The sequence below is a fragment of the Pomacea canaliculata genome, linkage group LG5, assembly GCF_003073045.1.
Source record: "Pomacea canaliculata isolate SZHN2017 linkage group LG5, ASM307304v1, whole genome shotgun sequence".
In the NCBI taxonomy this organism is placed as follows: domain Eukaryota; kingdom Metazoa; phylum Mollusca; class Gastropoda; order Architaenioglossa; family Ampullariidae; genus Pomacea; species Pomacea canaliculata.
The window spans coordinates 32,663,913-32,690,658 of NC_037594.1; the positions used below are offsets into that span (position 1 = coordinate 32,663,913).

At 41.9% G+C, this 26,746-nt stretch overlaps 1 protein-coding gene across 1 annotated transcript in view; it reads right to left on the reverse strand.

Moving 5' to 3' along the window:
- Nucleotides 1-6,390: 6,390 nt before the first annotated feature.
- Nucleotides 6,391-26,746, reverse strand: part of LOC112563883 (uncharacterized protein C20orf194-like) — a 63,369-nt gene continuing 43,013 nt past the window's right edge. Inside the window, exons 16-39 of the mRNA XM_025238317.1 lie at nt 22,341-22,425; nt 19,178-19,260; nt 18,775-18,819; nt 18,027-18,184; nt 16,984-17,054; nt 16,591-16,735; nt 15,951-16,054; nt 15,322-15,468; nt 15,028-15,113; nt 14,270-14,374; nt 13,812-13,926; nt 12,574-12,662; nt 12,032-12,169; nt 11,391-11,467; nt 10,948-10,996; nt 10,174-10,255; nt 9,450-9,538; nt 8,812-8,898; nt 8,444-8,550; nt 7,846-7,920; nt 7,345-7,522; nt 7,159-7,224; nt 6,668-6,759; nt 6,391-6,438 (exon numbers count right to left, since the gene is read on the reverse strand). Of these exons, the coding sequence (XP_025094102.1) occupies nt 7,185-7,224; nt 7,345-7,522; nt 7,846-7,920; nt 8,444-8,550; nt 8,812-8,898; nt 9,450-9,538; nt 10,174-10,255; nt 10,948-10,996; nt 11,391-11,467; nt 12,032-12,169; nt 12,574-12,662; nt 13,812-13,926; nt 14,270-14,374; nt 15,028-15,113; nt 15,322-15,468; nt 15,951-16,054; nt 16,591-16,735; nt 16,984-17,054; nt 18,027-18,184; nt 18,775-18,819; nt 19,178-19,260; nt 22,341-22,425 (2,155 nt within the window). The 3' untranslated portion in view covers nt 6,391-6,438; nt 6,668-6,759; nt 7,159-7,184. The remainder of the gene's footprint in view (nt 6,439-6,667; nt 6,760-7,158; nt 7,225-7,344; nt 7,523-7,845; nt 7,921-8,443; nt 8,551-8,811; nt 8,899-9,449; nt 9,539-10,173; nt 10,256-10,947; nt 10,997-11,390; nt 11,468-12,031; nt 12,170-12,573; nt 12,663-13,811; nt 13,927-14,269; nt 14,375-15,027; nt 15,114-15,321; nt 15,469-15,950; nt 16,055-16,590; nt 16,736-16,983; nt 17,055-18,026; nt 18,185-18,774; nt 18,820-19,177; nt 19,261-22,340; nt 22,426-26,746) is intronic.

Consider the following 26,746-nt stretch of genomic DNA (forward strand, 5'->3'; position numbering starts at 1 on the left):
TTATTAAATCACCTTTGGTTGTAAAATTACGCGGTTGATTTTTAATTATATAGTGAATTTCATACTTCCTTTCTTTCTCACTCAACAGTTGTCTCCAATTTCAAACAAGACTGGGTTGTCAGCCAGCATTGTAAGATGTCACTGACAATGTCACAAGCTACTCAGGTATTTTTGGCTGCTGGTACAGGTGATATCTCCATACATGCGTGTGTCATCGTGCTGATGTGTATGTGTGTATGTGTGCATGCACCTGCTTTTTGTGTTTGATTCTGGTCTGGCATAAACTCTCACATCGTGTATTCGGCACCTGTGCACCCACTGAATCTTTCAACAATTACATACGCACCCACAAAATCTGTAGAAGGCATAGTCAGCTACAAAAAGTTGTAAATAACCAAGACAACATTATAGACAATTAAAAGGCTAATTATAGTCTCACCATTGTTTTGATGAAAGAGAAGCTTTGTGTTCCTGTGAAGTGTTTAGGTGCAGGTTTTAAAACACCGATATAACGGATTCTTGTGAAGCAGCCAGCCTTTTCGTTTGACTTTTGTGTAAACACTGTTGTTACATTTTATGTTAAATGTCTGTATCACTCTTTTTTGTTGTCTGATAGAATTTGTTGTTGTTGCTACATTTGAAAAATAATCATAATAGTAAATTAGTTACGGATATTTTAAGCATTTAAAACCATATATTTCCTATTAAAATGTCCAGGATCTTAAGAAGTTATTTCATTACCAAAGTTATCTGAGTGAATCAAAACTCGTGCAGTTTCAAAACTTTCAATTTCAAAATTTAAAAATAACGTTTCTAGTTTACTTTTACCTTCCATGCCACGAGCGTCATTGTTTAATACTGGCCCACACTATAAGTATAGTCGTCTGTCGACCATCATTCAATAACTGGTAAAAAAAAAAAATGGATTCGTCTTTACTTTTGCAAGGACCGTAACTCATAACAAATTTCTGTTGCCTTCTGTGGCTGTGAACTCTCTGACATCCATGGCAGATGCCGACATGAACCTTCTAAATAACGGTCAAAGTAGGATATTCCTTTTTCTGTGACTTTCAGACAAACAGGTAGTCAAACGCATAGAGGGATAGGTAAACTAACAGCCAACAGGAGACGACTCCTAAATCAAATGTTAACACCTCTTGCCCCGAGTTTTTTGTTTTGTTTAAAGCTCGCGCCACCCCAGGAGCCTCGGCCGTCAGCTTTCAACTTTGATAAGAGGCACGCCGTGCGATTTAGAGAAAATCAATCAAGATTTCATTCGAAGGCGAAGCATTCTGATAAGTAATTGAACATAACAGGGCAGGTCTGAAGGAAGAGGAAGGCCCGACACGCCTAACTTTGTAAGCCGTCCCTAGGGAGACGGGCATTATTTGCACAATTCCTATTCATAAACGAACATCATACGACAGCACTGCTCCCTGCCCTTTCAATAAAAGTTCTTCCAAAACATGGCAGTCCCTGCGCGCCGAGACATCACACCGGCAATCTTGATTGCGCCAAACGTGTCCCAACAGCAGCAAGATCCTTCCTCCATGCAGCGCACTCTTTCTCTCACGCGCTCCTCCGCGTGCATTCTCGGACGTCAAGCACCGTCACCTCCCTCCTGGTCTCCTCCTTCTAAATTTGCCGGCCGCCGACTGGCCTGGCTGCAGTCTCAGATCCCGTATCTGGACAGACGAGGTTTGAATTTTCTGTTCCGGTGTCACTGGTGATTAAGGTCGTTGGTCACCAAGCCGTTGGTCCGCCTGTCGCGATGGACGAGATCTCATATCTGTGCGGGTTCATGACCTCTGCGAGCAAGTGGCGCCGTCGGGCTTTCTGAGTTGATGGTGAATCTTTCTGACCAAAAGTAGGGGACGCATGGCATATTTCTGGTCAGAATTAAGGAAAGTTTGAAATTTTTCATTTCAAAAGTAAGGCAAGCAGGGACTATTTTTCACCAGAAATCAGAAAAGCATCTCGGCCTCTTGCGAAGTTCTCCGCGGTCAGTCTCGGCGAAGACGACCTGACTTCCGGAAGAGCAGCGCGAAAATGGAATTTAACGAGACTTTTCGATATCATTAATATAATTAACTTTTCTGCATTTCTTTGCTGCACTATGAACCCAACGTGTGCCTATTTAGAACACAAACGTATTTGCTTCATTAGTCTGAAATCTGTCTTATGAAATAACAACTAATATGAATCGCACATAAACATGGAGATGTACAATCACTGAAATGTTCGCACATATGCTTCACCTCGGTCTCTCGCTTTTATATAAAATCCGCTTGTATTTTCTATTCTTGATTTAAAATTTCTGATGCTGGTTTACACATAAGAAACATCTTAAATCATCTCTGTGTCGGCGAAGGTGTGTGAACTGAAAGCACTGGTGTTGGTCTATTCATGTACAACGAGTTTTTAAATAATAAGAAGAATAGTTAATCAATGCTTCTCGAGTAATTTAATGAATGATGTAATTGTTACAAACTAAATTTGTTTTGTATGGCCATATCGTCGGCTATGTGAAGATTTTCTAAGCCTCATAGTGGCGAACTAAAAGCATGTACAGGACAGAGAAGAGTAAGAAGTAAATAAGTGAGCCAACTATGAGATCAGTATTTTTTATGCACTTTTCTTCAAAATGCCGTGAACAAGTCTTGGCTCTCAATGGATTGAAACTTTAGTCTGAACGGCCTGTAGCATGAATGAGAGCCGCTCGCCATTTGTGTTGCTCTGTCGATATTCCTGGCCGCGGAAACGAACAAGAAACAAAACAAAACTGTTTTCTGTATTTGATTTTATTCTTCGTTTAGTACGGTTGTTTATTCTTTGATAGTTCATATGTTATTAGTTTGTTTTCCTGTCCCTCGTATGCTGTCCATGTTTCGTTCTTGTTTTTAAGCGCTAAGAGCTTGCTCTTTAGGAGTGTGATCGAGTATGCGCTATATCAATTTTGCATTTATTATTATTTTTATTAAACCACCTTTTGTGTGTTTATTGTTGTTACTCTCGCAGACTTTGCTGATATAGTTATTAAAGTCATTCGTTAAGCCACGGTGGCTAAACCGGAAGCATTTGAGCAAGCAGCCTCGTTCTAGTAGTTGACTGAAAAAAATGGTTTGCAAGCAGTCCAGGGATATTAGTTCGCGGAGGAACTGAGGGAGGAGACAGACTGAGAAAGGCCAAGATAGAATAAAAAAGAAAATATAAGATACTCGACTGAAAAACATTCATTATGTAGTGCGGGTACTTTTTATTTTTGACTTTTCAAATTAGTAAACATAGTGCTAGAAAAAGTTCTCAAGTTTAATCTTAAAACATCTTTTCCATTTTTTGTCAGTCGAGGAGGCGCGGTTCTGAGGGCGACTGCAGCTCACAGATGACCCGGATACAGATGTCCTGGTGACGTCACTTTGGTCCATCGGTTGGAGTAGCCGCGCTTGGTGCGTGGACTACAAAGCCATCCATCTTTACCGCCAGGGGACGCCCACAACTCACCGCCATATAGTTCGGAAAGATGATGGAGTGGTACACCATTTCCAGCATGTCTCGACACCTTCCCTTGTGTTTTGACAAACCAAACGCGGCCTAACTACAAATGCCAATGGACTCCACAGCAACATGAATTTTCTGCCCACGTTGATGGTATAGCACTTGGATAACATTCGCTACTTGAGGAAGTTTCTTGTAAAATTTGTGTTTTTATGAAGGCTATCAAGTCCTACTCACTCCTTGAGCAAGACTGCCTTCCTGTAACCCGGGCACTGGCCAGTCCCCCCTCCCCAAGAGACGCCCTAGCAAGGGTGACAGAAGACCCTCCCAGGGGACGGAGCCTGTCCGGAGCAGGGCTTGTGCCTTCTGATTTCAATCTCAACTCGAAAATAGAAAGACGAACACGATCACAACTTGTCTCGAGACAAATAATGAGCACTCCTGCAATCAATAGAAGACTTTGCCTGAAGGGCTGGGATACTAAAGAGTCACGTCTGAGTGATAAAATAGGAATTTGAAAAAAAAAAAAAACCCTGATGTTCTTGCAATGTACTACTTGTTTACGGACAAACTTTGGGCAGCATGTCCATGTCCACACATGTCCACAAAATGACAAGCGCCACATCACCATCTCTCTTCTACCCCGCAGTTAAACCAACATTAGTGTTGTCGAGGCTAAAAGACAGTCTTCGCATCTTTTTTGAACATCAAACTCAAAAGACCTCGTCCACACCTAAATATTCTTATACTACTCCAAGGGAACAGAGAAATTCAGTCACATTATACAGTTGATGCACAGTAGCTGCCAGGGGATGGTGTCAGTCATGGAAAGACCAGCAAAACGACAACCACTCACACAAACTGCGCAACACTCAACAGAAAAACAAGCAGCCGCCACCAATGTCCACAAGCAATTACATGAAAGAAAACCCAATCCTTAATGTATTTTATTACATCAATCATCAAACAACATCACAGATAAAAATAATGTAACACCACTCAAGCAGTTTGATCAACATTCCTCCCAACACTATCAGGGTGGAAACGAGAACACTTACAGATGAAACAAACCATGAGTATACAAAAAATGTTCTAAAATAAAGCAGATGTTGACCGAATAACGAAAAGGTTGGCGAGTAAATACTGCAAAGAATAAAGGTAGGGTTGAATGTGAAATAACTGCCAGATAGCCACGCTGACTCTGGATAATCATCGTTGCTGTGTTCAGACTTAAGTAATCTATATAACAGTTGCATCATCTATGCCAAGGGTGGGCAAAGTTTTCTGTTTGTGGGCCGGTCTCAAAATTCTGGGCTATGCAGTGGGTCGTTAAAAACTCAAGCCAAGTGAGTACACAACACACTCAGTGATGATGGAATGGACAACAAATGAGTACACAATGACATTCACCTACCGAATTTATTGTATAAAGTGAAGCTATTTGAATTCGATGTCAATAAAACTTTCAAACCATCCTTTCCTTTGAAGCAGCCGCCCCGAAGTTCTCTAACGACTCTACATCCACCAGACATGTCAGTCTGTTATTTGTTATCTTTGTACTTTGTTAGAATGTGACGGACCGCCGATTTCTAACGCTGTTGTACTTGATAAATTAAATTTCAATCCAATTAACCTACACTGAATAATTAAAAAAAAAAGTTCACTTTTCACATTTTGTCAGGCGGGCCGGTCCTATGACGTCACCGGGCCGTACGTTGCCCTCCCATGGTCTAATGTCATTGTGCAGTGACCTGGTCACTCACGCTGCTTCTTGACCGTTTGCACCGCTTGAATGAGCAGCTGAAAAGGTACTGATCAGTGGCTACAGACAAATTGTGCTTGCCATTTTAATTTCCCTCTCTCTCTCACACACACCTCCCCACCTTGTCCCTCTACACTCCGGTAATTCTGTTGAGTGACTGCGCCTAAACAAAGGTCGTCAGGGGAGCTGACCTGGACTCGCACCCTATTCACCGATACATCCGTACAAATGACTAAGCATCGCATCCTCTTCAAAGAGTAAAATCTATGAATTACCATGAATTTAAAACAGTCGACAGTCATCGCTGTCTTGTGCCGGTGGTGAGTGGCTAGCAGGCATCTACACTACATCTACACTAGCATCGGCCATAGCACCGCTGTGCTAACTCTGAAGAAACAATGATGTGACCGAAACAGCTATAAGGCACGATTGACAGACCTGCAAAATACCAGCCACTCACCTAACCTGCTCAAACATTCCAAGGCAATGCCTCTAGAGGTCACACCGCATCATGGTGACTTCACTACCATCAGGTTCATCCAGAGTTCTCGCTTCCTTTCTCGCCAGGTAAGACACCCTCCATGCAATGGACAGGGCATTTTCGCCCTTTCACCTTACAAAATGTCATCCTAACTTGTTAGTAAAATAATACACGTCATAGGGAATTTTGTTTCTAGATAAACATCATACAAGTGTCTGGAAACTGCTGTCTCTCTTGACCTGCCTATTACTCTGTGCTGTCACATGATCAGTCACCCAGACCATAGGGTATAATGTCTATGCCCAGACCCGTCAGCTGCATGGCGCAGTCTGGACACCACGGGACTGTTGACCAACAGCATACATCAACAGTCACCATCAACTACCGCATATCATCTGACAAACCTCATTTAGACCAGGAAGACATCAGAAAACTGAAGACAGCATTAGACAGCACAATTCATTTTACACGTCCTGTGAAGTATTTTATGAAAAAGAGAAAAACACACGTGCTTAAGGTATTAATCTACAACAATTGATCCCTGTTATTGTCCAACAAGCAACGCCATGGGTCTGACCACAAGGTTGTTGTGATGGTCACTGGAACAAATCGGGGAACTTCTCCTTGTCTATGGCGGCGTTGTACAGATCCACCTCCTCGTTCCTGGCCTTCAGGTAGTCCTCCAGAAACTGCTCCAGTACTGCGCACAGTCAAGGGCGACTATACAACATACAGGGACACTTTCTAGCTAGGTTAGTCGAGTACACACCCAAGGGTGATTATACAACAGCAAATATCCGGTTAGTCCAGTCTACAGTCAAGGGTGACTATACAACAGCAAATATCCGGTTAGTCCAGTGCACAGCCACGGGTGACTGCACAGCAACCCTCAGTCTTCTCGTGTTCTCTTTATGATGTAAAAAGGATACAAGGGTGTTGCGGAGCGCTCGCCAGACATGCTGACAAACTGTGTGCCGTTGTAGAACCAGCCAGGAGGCAGTGGCTCCAGATGTCGCTCTTTCTGCAACAGTAACCAGTCAAAATAAACTGTTGCTGTATTCACAATAAACGTGACATGTCTATTGTCTGGTTGGAGCTACTACGCTCACCAACATACTATCAAGGCGTTTAAAAGTAATCTTAGTACGGTTTCTGTTATATCTTTTCTCTTACATATGACTAAAACCAGAAATAACTTTCTCTGTTTTTTTTAGGTTTTTTTTTTTTTAATCATGTGCACCGACAGCTGATTACCATTCTATATACATTCGCTTGCGTACTACATCTTCTTGAAAGTAAGCAATTAGTACAGAACGCCACCATCTTGAGAACATCTAATCAATAGCTTAGGTCATTAGGTTAAGAGCATTTCATTAAGAACTTAGGTCACCAGGTCGAGAGTATCTGACTGACTACTTACATGAACGTTGTTGATTTCCTTCTGCGTCAAGTCTGATATACCCAAGCGTTTTTTCTTCTCTGGTTTCTGCCAAGAGAGACAAGCAAAGCACATCAAGCACGAGATAAGCTTCGTTCCTACACAAAAACATTGAAGCATGAACTGGAGCAAAGGACGACCCACCCACCACCCATCTCCCCTCGTCACCTGCTTTGTGCATGCTCGCAACCAGTCCTTGAGCACGTCCTCCTGCAGGCTGCATCCAGTGAAGGCCATGAAGTACTGGTGCTGCCCTCTGATGATGGGCGCTGACTGCTGGCCTGGGTGCGCAGGATGAGGTTCTGACTTAGTGTGGTGTAGCGGATGTCTACAGTGGCCGCCACGTCTGCCGACACCGTGCATAGACAGGGTCAGTGAGGGCATTGGTAGTCAGGTCACCAGTGTGGTCAGCAGGCAACAGAGAGGCATGGCACAGTAGACCATTGTGTAACAACACGAAAACATGTGACAAACAGCTTGGCAATAATTCAGGCATGAAAGAAGAGTACATACTGACGGAACAGCACAGAAAACTCTTTCAAGCAATCAAATAAATCAAGTCAATGCTCAGTTCTTAAGTAACATGTGGATGTTTTCATTATATCAGTATATTTTTACCTACAACATTTTACATGACCGCTCCAAGTCTTTTCTTACAATGCAATTTACCTGAAAACAGCACGTAGCCCTCGATGTAATACACGTTGCCCTCGAAGGGAAACTTGGACAAAGTCTTGGGCAGAGCTGTGACACAGAAGTCATTTCACGTGATTAAACACTGTTTCCTCTAGGTTCACAGGAGTTCAGTGACTCGAGTCTGTCGTATCTCGGAGTGTCAGACGACAGAAACATGAGGCCGACAATGCGGGCAGGTAACTCCCGTTGCCATGGTTTAGGTGATGTCAAATAAACTTGTAAACAAACTAGATGTAACGGTTAATGGATGACATAGCAAACAGGTTAAGAACTCGGTGAATTGAGAAGAAGAAGAGTGAATTTATAAAGCACAATAGCTCAGCTAGAGTCGGCCTCATTGCGCTGATCAAGATCACAAAATAACAAAGATGTAGAAGGAGGAACTATGCGAGGACTCGCTGCATTCCGGCAGCAAAGATGAATGAACATTATACACAGTTTTTATTACCAACATTCATCCATATTTCTCCGATTGAAAGGAGTCTTTCGGTAAATAAAGCAGGTGATCGATTAGTTACATGTACTCCAGTGACGTCACACTACCTCGTGAACGTCACGCTCTCGGTCTGACCTTTCAGTCGCTGCAGGAGCCTGGCCTTCTCCAGGGGCCGTGAGAACCTGAGGATGATGTCGTTCATGTCCAGAGGGCACTGCGCAGACGGACTCCTCAGCACCTTCCTGCTCACACAGACAACACACGCCTGCAGATTATTTAGCTCACAAACCTACTCTGACACTGGCATTGCAAAGAAAACAAGAGTTTTCTGTTCTCAAATAACATTTTCCCAATAACAACATTCGATAACGACGAAGAAGCACCACTTAGCCCTAATATGAGCACAAACTTGTATTAAATATCCTATTGTCAGTTATGACATTTAGCTATCTCCCTGGTCCAGCGAAAGAGCCTCCAGCCCTACACTGTGTGAAGATATTTACCAGCCAGAGAAGAGCAGGATGCGGGCTCGTATCATGGCGGGCTCATCAAAGGCGGTGTCACTGAGCACCTGGTCCAGGTCTGTGCTCCTGCCACACCACACAATTTCCATTTGACAGAAAAACTACATTACTAAACAAACAAGAAAGCTACTGCTTGATTGACAACATTCGAAATGTTGGTAACAATCTTCCTAAGAAACAGTACTTGTCAATTCAACACCCATTCAAGACAGTTGTATCATGGTTCGTTATTCGTTCTCATCAAAGCCTCCCGCGCACTGAACTAAAAGAATGCAAACTAAACCAATTTTAGTTATCTGAATATTTGGTGACAGAATAATCAAGTATCTACACATCTTTGTAGAATACAGCCATAGGCACCATTGTCTGCTGCGAATGTTCACATCCACATACAGTCACAATATTTCATCCACTTAGAACATTTACGAGAAATAAGGTTGGGCACTGACACTGATGCTGAACATGTTTTGCTCATAATATTTCAGCGAATACTTTTTTGTAAAAAGCACAGACGTGGTTCAGATAAAGCATATAGCGATGAACGGACATCAAAATATGAAGAGGTCAAACCGACACTTGCAGGTGAAGATTACATAAATGCACAATTCTCCACACACCTCTTGACTTCTCCATTCTCCGCCAGCAGGAGCGCTACATCAACATTGAGGCTTCTGATCATGCTCTGAATGGTGTCCAGTAGTGCACTCTGAAACATCAGCCTTGAGTAGTCAGGTGTCTTATTGTCAAGACTAATGTGTATTAAATAGTGAAAACGATGAAGGGACTAATGTCTAAAGTATTGTTTAAGCGTTGTATTTGTTTGACTAGCGTCCACACCACTCATATGTACAATAGAAGTCTCTCAATTGACGCGGGAATTGGTTCTCCTAATCCAAGTGAAGGTTCAAAATCATGTACGTTCACCTGTGCATGTGTCTTTATGCAGTGGAGTAGGAACCAGGGCGGGGGAGAGAGAGGGGAGGGACAGCCAACCCTTCAAAAAAGATACTAAGGGGAGGCAAGAATGTGAACGTCGTTCAGTCAGCAAGAATGGCTGACCATCTTCTACATAAAAAGGAAACTTAAAAAGTTGTGGGAATTATCGAGACTAAGTCTGATGTAAGCAGTAAGGTATATGACATGATGATTATGAAGATTTATCAAAATTAGGTAAAAAGAAAAAAATATATCACAGTGGAATGTCAGACAGGATATGAAAAAGTTACTCCACTGTCAACCATACCAATAAACAGCTAGGTTATTTACACTACAACAAAACAAAGTAAGTTTGTTATATTCACTCCCATCTGCCAGAAAAATGTCTTGCATTGAGACACTTACTGGTGCTTTTGTCTGTGAGGTGAAGATAATGTTGTTCACCCAGCCCTGGGCACACTGGTTCAGCAACATTGGCAATGTCATCCTACAGACATGTCGCATCATATTACTGTCACACTGATGCAGTATTGGTAAATGAAATTACTTCATTTACTAAAGTACAAATTAAAGATAACGTAGCAGATAGAAATGTCGCACCCCATGTTAGAACAGAACTTAAAAAACTAAGCAGCTAATGTTTATAAAAATCAATCTGAAACCTCAGACGTGAAGAAACCAACAGTTATCAGACAAAAGAGATTCCTTTAAATATCCGTCCATTCATTCATCCTTTGGTGACAAGCTAACCAAAGAACTGGGTCAGAATCTCATTCCCAGATTATGATGATTCAACTTGGGGCTTAAATACATGAGGCAGGAGGTGGGATGTCTCGCATCTCTTTTCTTTCTGCTGGGAAGTGTGACTGACCTCTGATACTGTGATCTCTTGTTTCTTTCAGCATTATTTTAGCACATATACTAATTTTGTGAATAACCACAGAAAAATATGCTAAATCTATTGCAATTCTATCACAAATACCTTAGTATAATTTATTATAACCCTACCACAGATATCTTACCATTATTATCACCTTACCACAAATACTTTACTGTAATTATCCCTCTTAGACATTGACAATTTTCAACAAAGTATTATTATTTCATCTTTTCATCATTTACACCACCTCTAATCTTTCAATAATAATGTTATCAATGATAACATTAAAAAAAAAATACCTGTTTTGCATAAAGGTGTTGAGTGGGTCAATGCAAGCTGTGATAGCTCCTGTAAAAATGAAGTTTTTTTTAAAATGAGACTACAAATACAAAACATATTTATAAATCCCTTCCGGGAAATTAATTAATCAATCTGCCATGTGAATATAACATAATACATTACATGATGTTTATATCTTTAAAAAGCACACACACGCACACAGAGGAACATATGAGAACGTTTGATCAAATAATCATACTCTTCATAAAAAGTAAAATTAAGTGGAAGAAATGTTCCTAGAGCCGAAAGAAATGGTCACAATGGTGGCAATAGCAAGAATAAAGCAGGAAAAACTAATGTGTACAATTACACATTATTTTAGCAAATAAACATTTTTAAACTTTCTACATATAAACGTGCATAAAATCTGTAAGAGCTTGTTCGCATGCCAACACACTCTTACCAATTTTTAGACTACTGCGAACTTTGGCTTCTGGGTGCCTGAGAATGGCACTCACTACATCTGGAGTGTTCACAAATCTGTAAAAAGTCCGGAGAAGTGCAAGTAAGAAATGTACCAAGGGAGACAACATACTGCTACATCACACTATTGCTAGATAAAAAATTGCTTGTCTCCCCATGTCTGTTTCCATAGCCTTAAACTGTTTTACATCCTCTCCTCCCAGTTCTGTAGTATATAAGTATCAGTCACTCCCAGCATAATTCATGTCTTTTGTTTTCATGCCTATTTTTTCACATATGCATTGCACAATTTAAACCAGCTGAAGGATTAGTTCTCTGCATTTATTGCAAATGCTTTCATCTCCATTGTGAAATATTTTATGGATTTCCTCTATCTTAACAAAAATATTTAGTTTCAGGATGATCACAGTTTCTGGGAGGTCATTGTAGATAAATATCAAGCAGATTAACAGGTGGCGTAAGTGTTGGGTCCAGCAGTATTAATGGCATTGAAAAGCAAACTCATATTGCTAAAATAAATGACAGTGCACCATTCTGAGATCTTGGCACACACTGCAGCTGGGCATGTGATCAAGGCCCAGAAGCAGCTGTCAATACATGCACAAGTACACTGTAACAGACCCTGGTGCCACTAGAAGAACACGGGTCTGACGCAGATTAGCATCCTGCTGCAAGTGTGACGTCACAGCTGAGCTGAGCATCCTATGTAGCTGGACCACATCCAGTGTTGCTTGTTCTATCTGACTGACCACAGTCCACCTAGCAGCAGGAGATAACACTGTTAGCATCAGTTTTATATCATTGCAAAGCCGGCAGCTACACTCAAGAAATCAAGAAATGGAAACTGACAAAGAAAAAAGCCAACAGATGACATAACAACACAGAAAAAGTCATACTTAATATTATTATACAATGTCTGTACTCATAAGTGGTTGTAACGAAACTGAGGTTGGTGGAACCAGGAACCAGGAATCTCCTTCCCTTGCTACAGTTACCAGTATAATATTTTATGCATATATAGATCTTTGGCTATTACTCCACATGGATGCACACGTGTGAAGAACAATGCAAATGTATGCCTTTTATAGACGCTTATAAATGTGTTCATACTGATAGATCTGAATAGTTGTAGCAGTTCAAATTTGTTTGATCTCAGTCTGTACCTGATATGATCCTTGCCTATTGTAGTAAGATGACTACAGAGAGTTTCTTTTTCACTGCCAGGCACTCCCGTCAGAATTGTCACCACCACCTGTTAACAGCAATTACAATATGTCAACATGATCAGAAATTTATTTTTGGCTGTACATTTCCTGCTGTAATCTAGAACAGTGGGACACTTGCTAAATTGGTACATTTGTGAAAAAAACTTAGGGATCTGAACCTAAACTATGCTGTACATAAAAGTAACCTCTTTCAAATACAAATAACAGGGATGTATATGTGCATGGGTGTGCGTGCACACACACAAATGACATGTATGAGTTTAATTTGTAATGATTTAATAGGAATGAAGCCATGACAAATTCTAAGTCTATGTAAAAGATGCAAATTTATGCAGCGAAGTTTAAAAAGTCCCATAATCAAGCAGATGCAGCAGCTGTAGTGGAAGTGAAATATGGAGATAGCCCTCTTTCTGCTTCCTTTTTTTCGCCTGATAAACATGAACTTATTTCTTCTTGAAATTTGTTGTGTACAGCAGAGGAATTTCTTCAGCCACGTTCCAACTGATACAGTGACTTTCTGCTTCAAAGTCAAGTTCAAAAATGAGTAAACATATTATATATTCTTGTGCCAGCTGCCACACCTCTCTACTGGTAAAAACATCATAACTACTGTAGCACTCTTGTAGAGTACTAAGTTATGTCTTTGTTTTGTAGAGGGTAGAAGTCTGACAGCTCCAAGGATTGTCTCTTTCTCACGCCAGCTGCGTACGTAATAGCCAGCCTTGAACTGTCCACCAGTGGCTACTGGCTACTTGACCTATTGTTACACCAGAAGTTACAAAGTCGCCTGAATTACTTTGGGAGACCAGGACCAGACAGGGCGGGGTGGGGGTGCACGGCTGCTACAGGGGGCAGGGAAAGGTCCCAACAAGGCCATGGGAAAAAAGGGGGGGATGGTTCTGGAACGTTCAACGGGGATAGGATAAGTAGAGTAGCTTTACAGTTGAGAGAGGTTTTTTTTTTATTTGGAAGTGAGAGTGGAGAGACGGCAGGCCAGCTGCCAGTGAAACTCTGAATAAAATCTACAGTAGTGAGCCAATTCCATCTTTGTTGTGTTCTTTTACAACTAGCCCATCCCTACGTAGCCATCAGTGACTTAGGTGTTGGTTAGACTACGTTGGGAGATAATCACACAAAGTTATTATATAGTAAGACTGGATGCTGCAGATAATCACCTGGTCATTACTGCTTGAGACAGCAACGGCTGGTTCTCTCTCAATCAGGTGTAACAGATCTGACCGTTGCACCGGAGTGTTTACTGACACGGTTGCAGTTAAGTGCGTCAAAAATCTGTTGAATACAGCCACAAGATAGAAAAGAACAGAAAGCCAACTTTATCTTCATGTCTGTATCTCTTCTGCCACTTTTAAGCTTGTAACCACATACACATACACGTCAACATGTACAGGATATATCAATATTTCTCTATTTCCTTCCCCTCTCTCTCATTTATTATCATCAATAAATCTGACTGGATTAATCCTTGTCCTGAACTCTGACAGTAACTAAGAAGAAAACCACTAAAGTATTCCTGGTAACACTGCAAGTCTTAAAAGATATCTTAACATTCCATATCTTAAAATTGCATTAAGACTACAAGGCCTGCTTCCTTTCACCCTGTGACTAATCATACTTTGGAAGGTGTGGAAGGTTGTGCACAGCATCCTTGAGTGAGATGACAGCAGAAGGGTTAACTTGCCATCCACTGTTTTTGTGAACCTGCTGTAGGTAGCCATATCTGCAACAAAAATCATAAAAATAACTCATTGCGGATTCCTTTAAAAAAAAAATAGAAGAATAGGGAAATTGTGAAATGCATACTATCATGTGGTTCACCAGTCCATGTCATTAATTATTTACATTATAGTCAAGAAAGCTCATAATGATTTCACTTTTCCCATTTATTCCCTAAACAAAGATAACAATGAGAAGAGGATAGCAGGGAGGAGAGAACAAGGGAACAAACTGTACAATGGAAAATAAATATAAGGCTACACAACATCACTTTTACAAGCATTGATTGACAACCATCTTTTCAGGTCTGCCTCTCAGGCACACTATGTACAATTAAATGGCTTTCACATCACAGCACACAGTGCTGTTACATCACACCAAACAGTGCTGTTACATCACACCAAACAGTGCTGTTACATCACACCAAACAGTGCTACATTTTTCTGACCATTCCTCCCTGATCAAAAATGAGTTGAAGACAGCAATGTCATGAGTGGGATGATGCAGAAATGAAATGATGCAAAGTCATTGGCAGTCTGGTACAATGCATTAATCCACCTCCTGTCCTCTGCACCCACACATACACATTTGCAAAGAGAATGAGAGAAAAACAAGACTGATGGTCAAATGTAAACATGAGAGGCATTTTATTCTTACAATTCCTTCAACCGATCAGGCAGCTCTTCCCTTTGAAGCCGGTTTACTTGGGGCATTTGTGAGTCCTCCTTCCAGCCCCTTAACACCTGGGTGTTAATCATAAGCAATATTAGAACAAAGAAAGTCATTATTTACAAAACTATATAAAACAGCATTTCATAAGGGTATATTTAAGATAACTGTGATAACTCTCCTAAAACACCTGATCAATTGATAGACCTGTAAATTAGTATCAGTCACTTTTTCTTTCTTTCTCTCTCTCACACACACTCACTCTTCCCCTTCCCTACCTACCTCCCCAAACAGATGTGTATGAGCCTTGCTTCGTGGAGGAAAGACAATGACCAGCATCTTATCAGGAGCAACCAAATGTGGTGGAAGCTTCACAGCAGACCAGGTGTGATAAGTAATAATCAAAAGCACTGCAGTTACTGTTGAGTCCTATCATGCACAAGAATGAACAAGATGATGCCATGTCTTAGTGTCCTATGAACTACACATCTATAAAAAATATCAAAATAAGTGTTAGATATGTCAAACAAGAACTTTTAAGTGAATAACTGTGATTATTTGTATGCACAAAAGTGTAAAATAGTAAGCTGATGTAATATAGTTGCGAGATTATTATTCTTTAAATTATATTAAGTACCTGAGAAATTACATGTATATGTGCATGGACACAGGTATCCAGACAGACATACAAACATTTAAACAAACAAACAGATGCACAACCAGGCTTGATCAGAATTAAATCTAGACTTTGTGAATATGGCTTGTACAACAACAAAAGCAGCAGAAGAAGGGTTATTTTGAGAAGATAATTATTATAATAATCGCTAACACAGCAAAGAATTAAAAAGCCAGTTACTAGATCTGTAGACATGATAACAAAAACAGCTAGACTGTGATGACAGCATATTCACCCCATCAAACAGCTGCAGCTTGCTACAGTCTGCAGCCAGGAGAGAAAAGGACCCATAGCTATCACTGTACAGAGTGAGTCCATGTTTGTACACATACAGGCTTACTGCAACAGTAAACATACAATAAAAACATCAAATATAGTAAACATATCAAAGTTTAAAGACAGCTAAACCCTGGTTTGTACATCTACAGTGACAGTATTATGACTGAAAAAATTTTATGGAAATGATTTCACGATGTACGCATCACAAAAGTCTTAAAGATCCAAACCCTTTCAAATATTTATCTAAAGAAAAAAGTGTTAAAAAATGTTTTCGATGATGCAAAATGTAAGCTCATACTTGTTCAAAAAATACTTTGATACTGTAATTAACAAGAACAAACATTTCAGTTTTCTATCTCAGGAAGCTACTTTGTTAACTTTGTTGACATTAGCCCTGAGTGTTACATGATTTGATAAAACAGGTTAAGACTGAGTAAAGTTCTAAAGGGTCTACTCAAGTTATCGTAGGTGAAACTCAGGTTGGACACTACCTCTAACGGCATAAACTATAGCTCTGAGTAATTATGTGTATGAAATGTTAAACCCAAGTAAAATTCAAAGGAATGGCAATAAAATAATAAAGCAAAAGTTCTCACCTGTTTCAGGAGGCAAAGTAACAAATGCACTGGATGTCAGATCCACTTGGTCACCTGACATCAACATGGACCCCATCCTTCTAGCAGTATTGGACTCTATCTTTGACTTTAATGCTTTATGATCACTTCCTGTGTTTGCTGTCACCTATGCACACAAATGTGGGCTTATTAAATCATGAGATAAGTAGAAAGAGAAAATAAAATAAACCTGAAGCAAAGTTTTGTTGAGCTAAGAAAGAACAGGAAGCCATAACTCTTGGTTTTCGACAACAGTTTCACACAGTGCTTAGAAATATCTATCATACACAATTTGTGAATTTTACATTATCTCACAATACTATCTTTACAGAGTTGCTCATGAGAAGACACTGAAAGCTGTAAATGCATACTTACCCCCCAGAGTCTGTATCTGGGTATGTGGCTGGTTATATACAGAACATCATAGTTTACAGTGGATGACATTCCTGTTGAGGGATAAATCCTGAATGTAAATTTACCAGTTCAAAGACTCCCAGCAAATCCTCCCAACTATTGAATCCAAGCAGCAACTGTCTCACAAGCTGTACCGTTAGACCTATGCTGTTAAAGATTATTTTCACTCTACTTTGCATCTCATACATATCATATGCCTAGTAAACTAGCATTTTAGTTTTTTTGAAATTCACTTCAGAAAAGTGCCCAGAAATAAAAAAAAAAAATACAAAAGCAAGAGTGAGACACAGATACCCCTTTTTTAAAAAAAAACTGCACTCTATTCTTTTGGGATTTTAAAAGATAAAAACTCAATGATATTTTTCTGTCAAAGCTGGTTCTTCCAGCTTGTGAGCAATGTGTAGAAAATTATCCTGGGTGTTGTTAAAACAAAATGGCACTCTGTATCAGCAGTAACAGTAGTGCTCATGACATAACATAGAGATCAGCATTAATGGCAGTACTAATGACATAGCAAAAATAGGAGGTATCAGCATTACATACTCATGGCATATAGAAAGTATGAGCCTTTATAGGGTTGCTCATGACATATAGAAAATATCAGCATTATAGTGGTGCTAATGACAAAGCAAATAGGTGATATCTACCCATTTCCCCAGAGACACACTTCTCCGCTTACTGCTGCTCATTAAGTCTCAGGATGATAGATAATACACATTGTCCAAATGCAATGTTCTGCTCACTGTATCAGGCAGTTTCTACTGCATTTTCCTGTTCTGCTTGTCTAAGAGTTGTGGGGTCATTATATAGTCTATGTCTGATCAAATAAAATTAATGATCATTTTGTGTTTGTAAGGTTTCATAGTTAACAAGATGGCTCCCTATACATGCATGCCATGTGTCATTACAGGTTAATGCAATCAGTTTTATTAGAATGAACACTGAGAGGTAGACTTAATCACAAGAGGACAGGCATGAAAATGAAATGAAGAACATTGACTGACCTAAATCAGCAAGCGGTATGAAAGAATCCAGAAAGCATTCAGAGAAGACCAGAGAGCCAGGAGAGCAAGCATCCAGCTGGCTAGCAGGAATATCATACAGGGTCATGGTTGCAACCTTTGCACAGGTGTTGTGCTGTCCGTCAACAACTTCAGACACGCTGGGAAAGTGACATTTTATTTTCATTCTAACTCAAAATAAATATCTACATTACTTTTGTGAGTAATGTTACTGCAGTTAAACTATTCTGCAACATTACTTGTTTAGAAATGTTAAATGCATTCCACCATCAAATGTAATCAACTATGAGTCCCATTAAGCAAGATAGGAGCCTTTTCTCATTCATCTATAGGCTCAAATCTTTAGCAAAGTATTATTCTTTATTCTTTCAAATAATGGCAGCAATGTCATTTTTACATGTATTATCAATGGAAAACAAAACAAAAACAAAGGCAGATAAGTGCACAACAACGCTCTTGGTCAATTATCTCCCTTACATTGCCTTCGTCAAGGAATCTGGAGTTCATATTAAAATGCCCAGGAGGGTTATAAAAATCCAAATATTTTAAGATATTTTTATTCATTTAAAAATATGAAAGAAAACTCAAAAAAAAAAAAACAAAAAAAAAAAAAAAAAAAGAGAGAGAGAAGGAGAGAGAAATAATGTAAAAACTGCACCCATGTCACAGACACAAAAAGGCCCCTGAAGAAATGCACAAAAATCTAACACACCGCTGTCAATGCACTTACCTTCCGTCTCTGTGTAACATCTCGATGGAGAAGACAACCTTTGACCTTCACAAAACAAATTAGACATTTCTAAAGTTTCTGCTAACCTAGTGAGTTTCTAAACGTCAACAAGACTTTGCAATAGGTCATGACTATACTGTCTTCTAACATTCACAGAAATAGTGTTCTGGATCAGGAAGCTCACAATGTTCTGTTTGCATTTTAATTGTTGTTTTTGTTTTCACATCCAAATATGGCAGGGGATGCATTGGTAATACAGGCAAGGGATGCAGCACTGGTAATACATAAGGTGGTGTTAGTAATACAGGAGATGGATGGACAAGTTATACAGAAGGCAGGACAGAAATATAGAGAAATCAGGATACTGGCAGTAAGTGTTGGTGTGACTGAATAGCAAACATACCTGTTGGAGAGGCAGCCCTTGAGAGCGGAGGTCATAATGCTATGGCATCCCTCCACCAGGGCTTCAAGGGCCTCCTGTTGAGCCTGCACACAAGCAAAAAGACATACTTTGGTTAGTAAACAAAAGTACAAGTTCACTAAATATTTCCCTTCTTGCTTGTGGCACTCATCCTGTACTAGACTTCTAACAACTACATTTTGTGGTTCTGAATCCATGGTGACCAGACGTCCCGCTCTTTCACTTAGCGGGACAGTCCCGCTTTTGACCTCTGTGTCAAGTCACGGTACCTGAATATAATATGAAGAATCGCGCTGAGCGGAACTAACGATAGACCAAAGTTTTTTTTTTTCTTTTGGCTTTACCGTGGGGAAGTCATCAAATGTCCCTTGTCTTACCAAATCTGAATATACACTGGACCCCCCCCCCTACTTTTTTCGGCGTTTCCGTTTTTAATGTACGAAGTGAGGGTCGACCGGACCATCTTCGGCACGGTGTCCCGCTTTCGCTCCCGAAACATCTGGTCACCTTACTTACACTGTACTTCACAGAAGATATTTTCCTCAGTCAAGCATGAGGAGCACATGTGACAAATCCACCCAGCCCACCCAGGATAAAGTGACGACCAGCACAGACGACCACAGACAAAATGCACAATGTCATACTGTATGCAGTATAGCTTTGCCTCCAAAGTCCCTGGCGCCATTGTATTTGAGCATTACATCGTTGTTCACGTACGTTAATATCTACACATTACATGCGTGTGGTGTGTATTATGCACACATAACTTCACTCGCTGCCTTCCCTCACCCTCTTAAGACACAGGTACCCATTCCTACCAGCTGGATCCACTAGGGGCAAAGTGATAAAGTGATCTGCGGTACACGGGTATCGAACCAGCGCTGAACTCGGCTATCAAATTCCTGTCTTTCGTGAACCAGCTGTCTGAATGTCGTGAACGACTTGCCACTAATGTCACCGAGTAATAAGCGGCTGCCACTGAATTTCTGGAACATGACAAACACACAGACCTGCCCTGATACCTGGGGTGGGAAAGCAACAGTAGCGAGGTTACTCCCGTCCCCACCCGCTACCGGACCTCAGCGGTATCGCCATACATATGTGGGGGAGCCCTCACAGCGGTATCATCATACATATGTGGGGGAGCCTCATAGAGGAAGAACCCGATCGTCTGTTTGGGCCTCTATAATGATACTTATTCCCTATTAGCAAACCACGCTCGATTAGTTTTAACAACGGTTCTCAGATCATCAAAATGACATTGCGACTGATGGCCAAAAAATCGTCTTACATGCAGCCATGGAAACATGCCCTTTCCCCTACACGTGTAGTACACGACGGGGATGTAGAGACTAGGTGTACAAACACTCCAAGTGTAGTGTCAAGCTGGACACACTGCCATCGTCGGCCGTTGGCGAGGACTTACAGGGGGGTGTAATTGGGGGAATAACTCGCCCCCACATTTGACGACAGGACCCTAGCCCTACACCCGCCATGCTGATCAACCCGGCACATTTCCATTGCTAAAACAATTTCGGTAGCCATGGCCCGCTGAACTGATCAATGTCTTTGAGAGCGGCTGGGGACAGACCGGATATTGGTTTGATTATTGGTTCCTTTCAGCTGCTTTGGGAGAAGTACGGGAGTGTTTGTCCTGGTCACACTAGGCTGCTATGTCGGGTGGTCCGAGGATAGGGGAAGGTTAGGGTTTCAGCAATGACCTGAAGAATGGTTCTGCCTCTTTGTGCTTTCTCCCTTGATCAAGCCTTTCATACATCGGTCTGATGCGTCTTTCTAATTTTCTGCGAAGAAAGAGTTATGGAGGACAGAGAAAGGATCAGGGTAGATAATCTAAGGCCACGCTAATTCCCCTTTCCTTTTCACTTCCACAGAACCAAACTGATCGCAGCCAGCTCTGTGAACTGCAAGCCTTGCACTCTTCCCATCTCTGAACTGTAGGCATTGCACTGTTTCCATCTCTTTGCAAGCCTTGCATATCTCTCTGTTCACAGAACTGTAAAACTGAAGAAGTTTATCTGCTGAGATATTTAAAATATCTACACTTGTCCTTGCAGCGTGGCACTGATCGAAACACGGCTTCGTTAATATTTTTATGTTGGAAACACATTTTAACAACACCACTCAAAACATTTGTCACAGGCGCGATACATGTATTTGCCAGTTAATGATTCTTTCCATCGGCTTTCCACCTTCCCGAGATTAACTTTAAAAAAGTCGTGAAACTAAGGAATCAGGAACTTCATTTTAAAAAACCTTTCTCAACCAATCAATAAACAAAACACAAATACACAAATATTATTACTGTTTCGCATATAAGAAATATCTCATTACTTTTAATGCAATTATTTAACACTTAAAAATATTAAAAGGTGTGATACTTATAGTTCAGTCTTACCAAGAATGTATTAGGTTGATGTTGAAATGAAGGCTGAAAGTTTAATGCGAGGTGAAAGGCCTTTATACATTTGTGCTCAGCTGTTTATGTGTGTAAGACAGATTGCTGTAGTATGACCATCATCCGAGAGGTAGGCCACCTACTGGCAGTTACTTCCCATCATGATGGCTGTTGTTTTTCGCAAACCTAGTAACTCAGCTTCGAAGAACTGAGGAACTGTCACTGACTAAACATAGTTGATAACTTTCCCTCACACAAAAAGAACAATCTTGCCAAATGTTTGAATCGAACAAAGTATGCGATTTACATGGACAGACAGAGACAGACAGACAGACAAGTATGCACACTGCCACACCAGCTTCAATTCTAACAAAATAATGTCTGTAACAGCAACATCTGCAGCATCTGGTGTGGCTACAGTGTCTAGTGTCTATAGTGTCTAGTCTCATGCAGCTGCCTCCAGGGGACCCCACGTAAGAGCGCATGCCTGCTGACCTCTGGCATCTGCGATCCCGTGACATCACTGCCGGGCACGTTGAACAGGCCGTTGCTATGACGACTAACTTTGCACAGGCAGCGTCTACGGTCAAAGGACACCTGGTCAGACGCCCGGTGGGCGGATGCTCACACACTTCTGGGAGCTGCATGCATTAGTACTTATGTCTGCACGCTGTCGTGCAGCGAACAAAACCAACAAACACAATGAAGTCTGCGGAACGAAAGGGTTACCTTGGCGACGAGGGCCGACTGTGAGTATGCTTGGATGCCCCTCATGACGCCATTCACCATTGCCGCATACACCGTAACCAAGTACCTGCAACAGTTGGAAGTTCGCTTGTACCTTTGTACTTCAGCTGCCTTCCTCCGTTGCCAGAATCAAGACAAACACTTTTGGTGAAAACATGTTTTACATTCAGCATAAACTTCTTGTGACTCCCTCCCTGATGTGACACATTCATGCCATCAGAAAAAAAGACTTTCAAGAGTCTGACTGTTGCTCTATATCATTGGCAGCTTGCACTGCTTTTGTGTTATAACTTCTACGGTTTATACACTTCTTTACTTAATGTTATAATAGAGCGCCATACTAATAGAGCGCCATACATAATATGCTTCATCATCATCATCATCATCATGAATCCATGATCATAATATCAATGCTACGACTATGGGAGCACGCATCATGTACATCGTACTCTCATCTCACATATGTACGATTTAACAAGACCTTCCTAAATAAGAGAGGAATAAACACAATTGTATTAGTTGCTTTATTTAGCAGGAAAGTGCGTCCACCTCGAGGTGATTTCGCACTATGGGGGGAGGGAGTGGGGACCGGAGTACCCGGAGCAAATCCCCGACGCCCAGTTGACACTGTTGACAGGTGTCACGTGCAGCGAGTGCCCGAGACATGTCGCCACTTTGCCAACTAACTACATTACAGTCGACATGGTGAGCTGTACTCACCACAAGCCTTGTATCTGCCTGGTACAAACTTCTAGTCTCGTTCTCAGAGGCTTGCACCAGACGCTCTGGTACGCGCGTGCGTACAAACATGCATAATCACACGTGCACACGTGCGTCACTCATTTGAAACTGATGACATATGCGCAGGTGCGTGCATGTGTGTGTGTGGAGGATATTCATTCATGCAGCAGCCGAGTAAACGAATGTATCCGTAGAAAGAGCAGGAGGTGACGTGTGAAGACAAAAGACGAGGAGATGAAGAAAGAAGGAAGAGATGAGGCGACAGAGGAAACAATGGAATCAAATGCTTCATCTCTTTCAGTGCACTTGTCAAGGCTAAGCTCTAATCTGCAACATGATGGCTGTAATTGTCTCGTCCACATCATTAGAGACGAGGACGGTATGAACGACAGTGAAATCTGAGGTCAAATGCAACAACGGACACATAAATGGTGTCACTGGTGTCAGTAAGAGCAGGAACCCACATGATGGCACAGTGGCAGACGAAGATATTTGAAGGAAACCGTTATTACTCAGAGAAGACATTAGTAGGCAAACGACAAGGATACAGTGAGCAAACAAACACCACCAACCTCCACCAACCTAGTGACAAGGATGTTGTTGCACTAGCAAACACTACTACCCTAGTGACAAGGATGTCATTGGTTTAGCAACAAGGACTTTAGTAAACAAGAAAATATGACCAGTATGGTGAGGACATAGGTAAGCAAGTAAAATGTTGTCGTCTAATGACGAGTAGCCCACAAAGAGAGAGGCACACGTCGTTGACACATATCTATATATGAAGCTGATATACATGCACGCGCTCCTGTAGACAGCGCCAAAGAGAGATGAGAGGCCAAAGCACCGAAGACAAGAGAACAGGAATCATACACGGGAGGGTGAAGGAGGACAGTGAATTATCACAGCTACTAAGGACAGAGGAAAACTAAGAATAACTGCAACTCTTCAATAGTGGAGAGCAGCGAGAATGGTCTAACCCTCCATCTCTCTCTCTACGGTGCTTGTGTATTCATACAATCCCCAGATACTCCTAACAAAGCGCTGTCCTCCTCAAATCAATCTGTAGGGCCCTCTCATCCCGCATCTCAGTATACTAATAGTTGTCACCATCATTATGTGAGCAATATGCTAAACAGTCATCGCCATCATTATGCGAACAACAAGTTCAACTGTCATCACTGTCATCATGTGAGCAACACGCTAAATAATGTGAGCTGTCATTAACCGAAAAGCAAGCTAAGCATTTGTTCTTGCTTCCAACAGCCGAGTCTCTGTTCAGTCCCGGAGCAGCAAAAAGCTGCAAGACTTTGATGGATCCGTGTAATACTGTGCACAAGACAATGCAGGAAGAAGCGACAAGCGAACAGCAGGACGACTACAGAACAAGGCAGCTCGGGAGGGGAGCACGAGAGGCGCGGAGCTGCCTGCTGTCTGCCTGACGGTGACAGACTGCAACCACCGGCAGACAGGAAGCGGGCAAACAGGACAGTGAAGGCATCCCGCGGTCCCTCAATCACCTCTCTGGGGTTAGGACTTTTCGCCGAGGCTGCCCATGCGGCAAAGCACGTTAGCAAAACGTGCGGATACTGGCCAGGCTCCAGCCAAGAAAGTGTACAAAAATCTGCAAGACATCAAGCTGCATGAGAAGAATCGGACTAGGCAGGCGGGGTATTTCTGGGCAAGCATTTTATGTTAACCAAGTACATCCAACCCTCCCCCCCCCAAAAAAAAAAAAACAAAATGCCGCCTGAGTCAAAGCTGGAAGAACAGGAAACCACATCGAACCTCTGGACGCTCGTGGCACTTGTCCCAGCAGGAGCAGCCTAAAGGTCATCGATAAAACGTCACATCGAGTCCAGTGTGAGGCTCGGATACCCGCCGTGTAACTACGCCACGTGACTGCGACCCTGCGACCGACCCCACATCGCACTTAGTCACCGGCCTGCCAGCATCCCACCAGTCACTCGCACTTGACAGGCTCACGCAAGCCTCCCAGCAAAGGTCCGCAAATAAATGGTCGGAGGCCAAGACAGTGGGAGGTCTGGAGCTGCAGCAACCACGCCACTGCCGAACACAGCGACATCGCAAACACTTGTGGTTCAGTCACAAAAACAAAGGGACAGAAGGTCGAGTGTTGCTCGGCGACCACGTTCGCAGGGAGTCCATTGTAGTCGTCTTCCCTTCGTGGGTCAGGGTGCAGACCGCACGCACACAGAAGACAAAGCCGGTAAATGTGTGAGAGAGAGAAATGCGTCTACCTTCCTCAAATGTTTCCGATAAAACGTTGACTTCTCATTTGTATTGCTACCGATTGCTTTCTTAAACGATAAAAAAAAAACAACAACAACTGCAGAAGGGACTACAGTGTTGTCAACTGTCTGCCTAACGCTCTGGGGACCTTCTGTTAACGAGTGCCTCAGTCACTGGTCACTGTAGATGGAAGAAAAACGACATCCTGTCCTTACGATATATTTTCCCCAGCCTTTTGAAGAGAAACATAAACTCAAATTCTTAACATAATATGAGATAAGCGTTCGTCGACTAAAGTAAATGTGGTCTGTGTGACATGACACGTGACAAACTATAATCAGTCATTATTTCAGTCATTCACTCCCTAATCCTTAGGTCAGGGGCTAGGGTGCTGGGTACCATGTACGAAGTTTTCACCGCTGCCAGGCATATCGTCGGCGATGTTCTGAGGACCAGTGGTGGCGGCCAAAGATCGTTGTGCAGCACGAAGTGTCATCGACAGCTGCTACTACGTCACTTCCGTGCAGTGCGTCACTGGTCGACATCGTGAGAAATCATTGTCTCCGGGGAAACGTGCTGCACGTGGTAATTAGGGAAGCAAGGCCACACACCCACAACATCCTCGGCTTCACCGCACATCTTAAAGTGTCGGAATGAGGGGGCAGTCCAGTGTACTGAGTGACCCCGCCACCTTCCATGTCTAATGGCAACATCTTCCTTCTAATGGCAACATCCACACAAAACTAACTGGGATCCACGTGGCCATCTTGTTGCTTGACCACACGAGATGATGGTCTGTAGGACAGTCACCTCAGTTGCAGACACTACCTGCACTTGACGGCAAAAAGAACAACAAGTACTTGACCACCTGGGTTTACTTGAACGAGACAATGTAGGCTACACGGATTACCTGGATATTATTTGCAAGTCTAAAAAGGCCTCTACTAATTATATCACTCGAAATTACAAAGACTATAACAGAGAGTATATACCCCTCTTGTCCTCCATCCCCACCAGCGAACGTGGTGTGCTTCACCTAGTCATGATCATTGCTGTCTTCCTATTGTTTATGTTATTATTGTTGTTGTTATTGTTGTTATTATTGTTATTATTATTATCATAAACGCGTGCCTTGCATAGCGATGATGACGCTCACAAGAAGCATGATATCATCGCTTCAGACAAGAACACGACATGAACAGTATATGAAGAATGGAAGGATGAACAGCAGCACTGGCAAGTAATAAAAGACAAACACTGAGGAAGTAAACAGGAATCGGGTAACAACCTGAGATGACATTAATCGTTAGAGGGAAACGACCGCGCGGACTAGCCAACAGACCATGAAATGTGAGAGTATGGTTAGAGGAAGGACTAGCATTGTGAATTGTTGT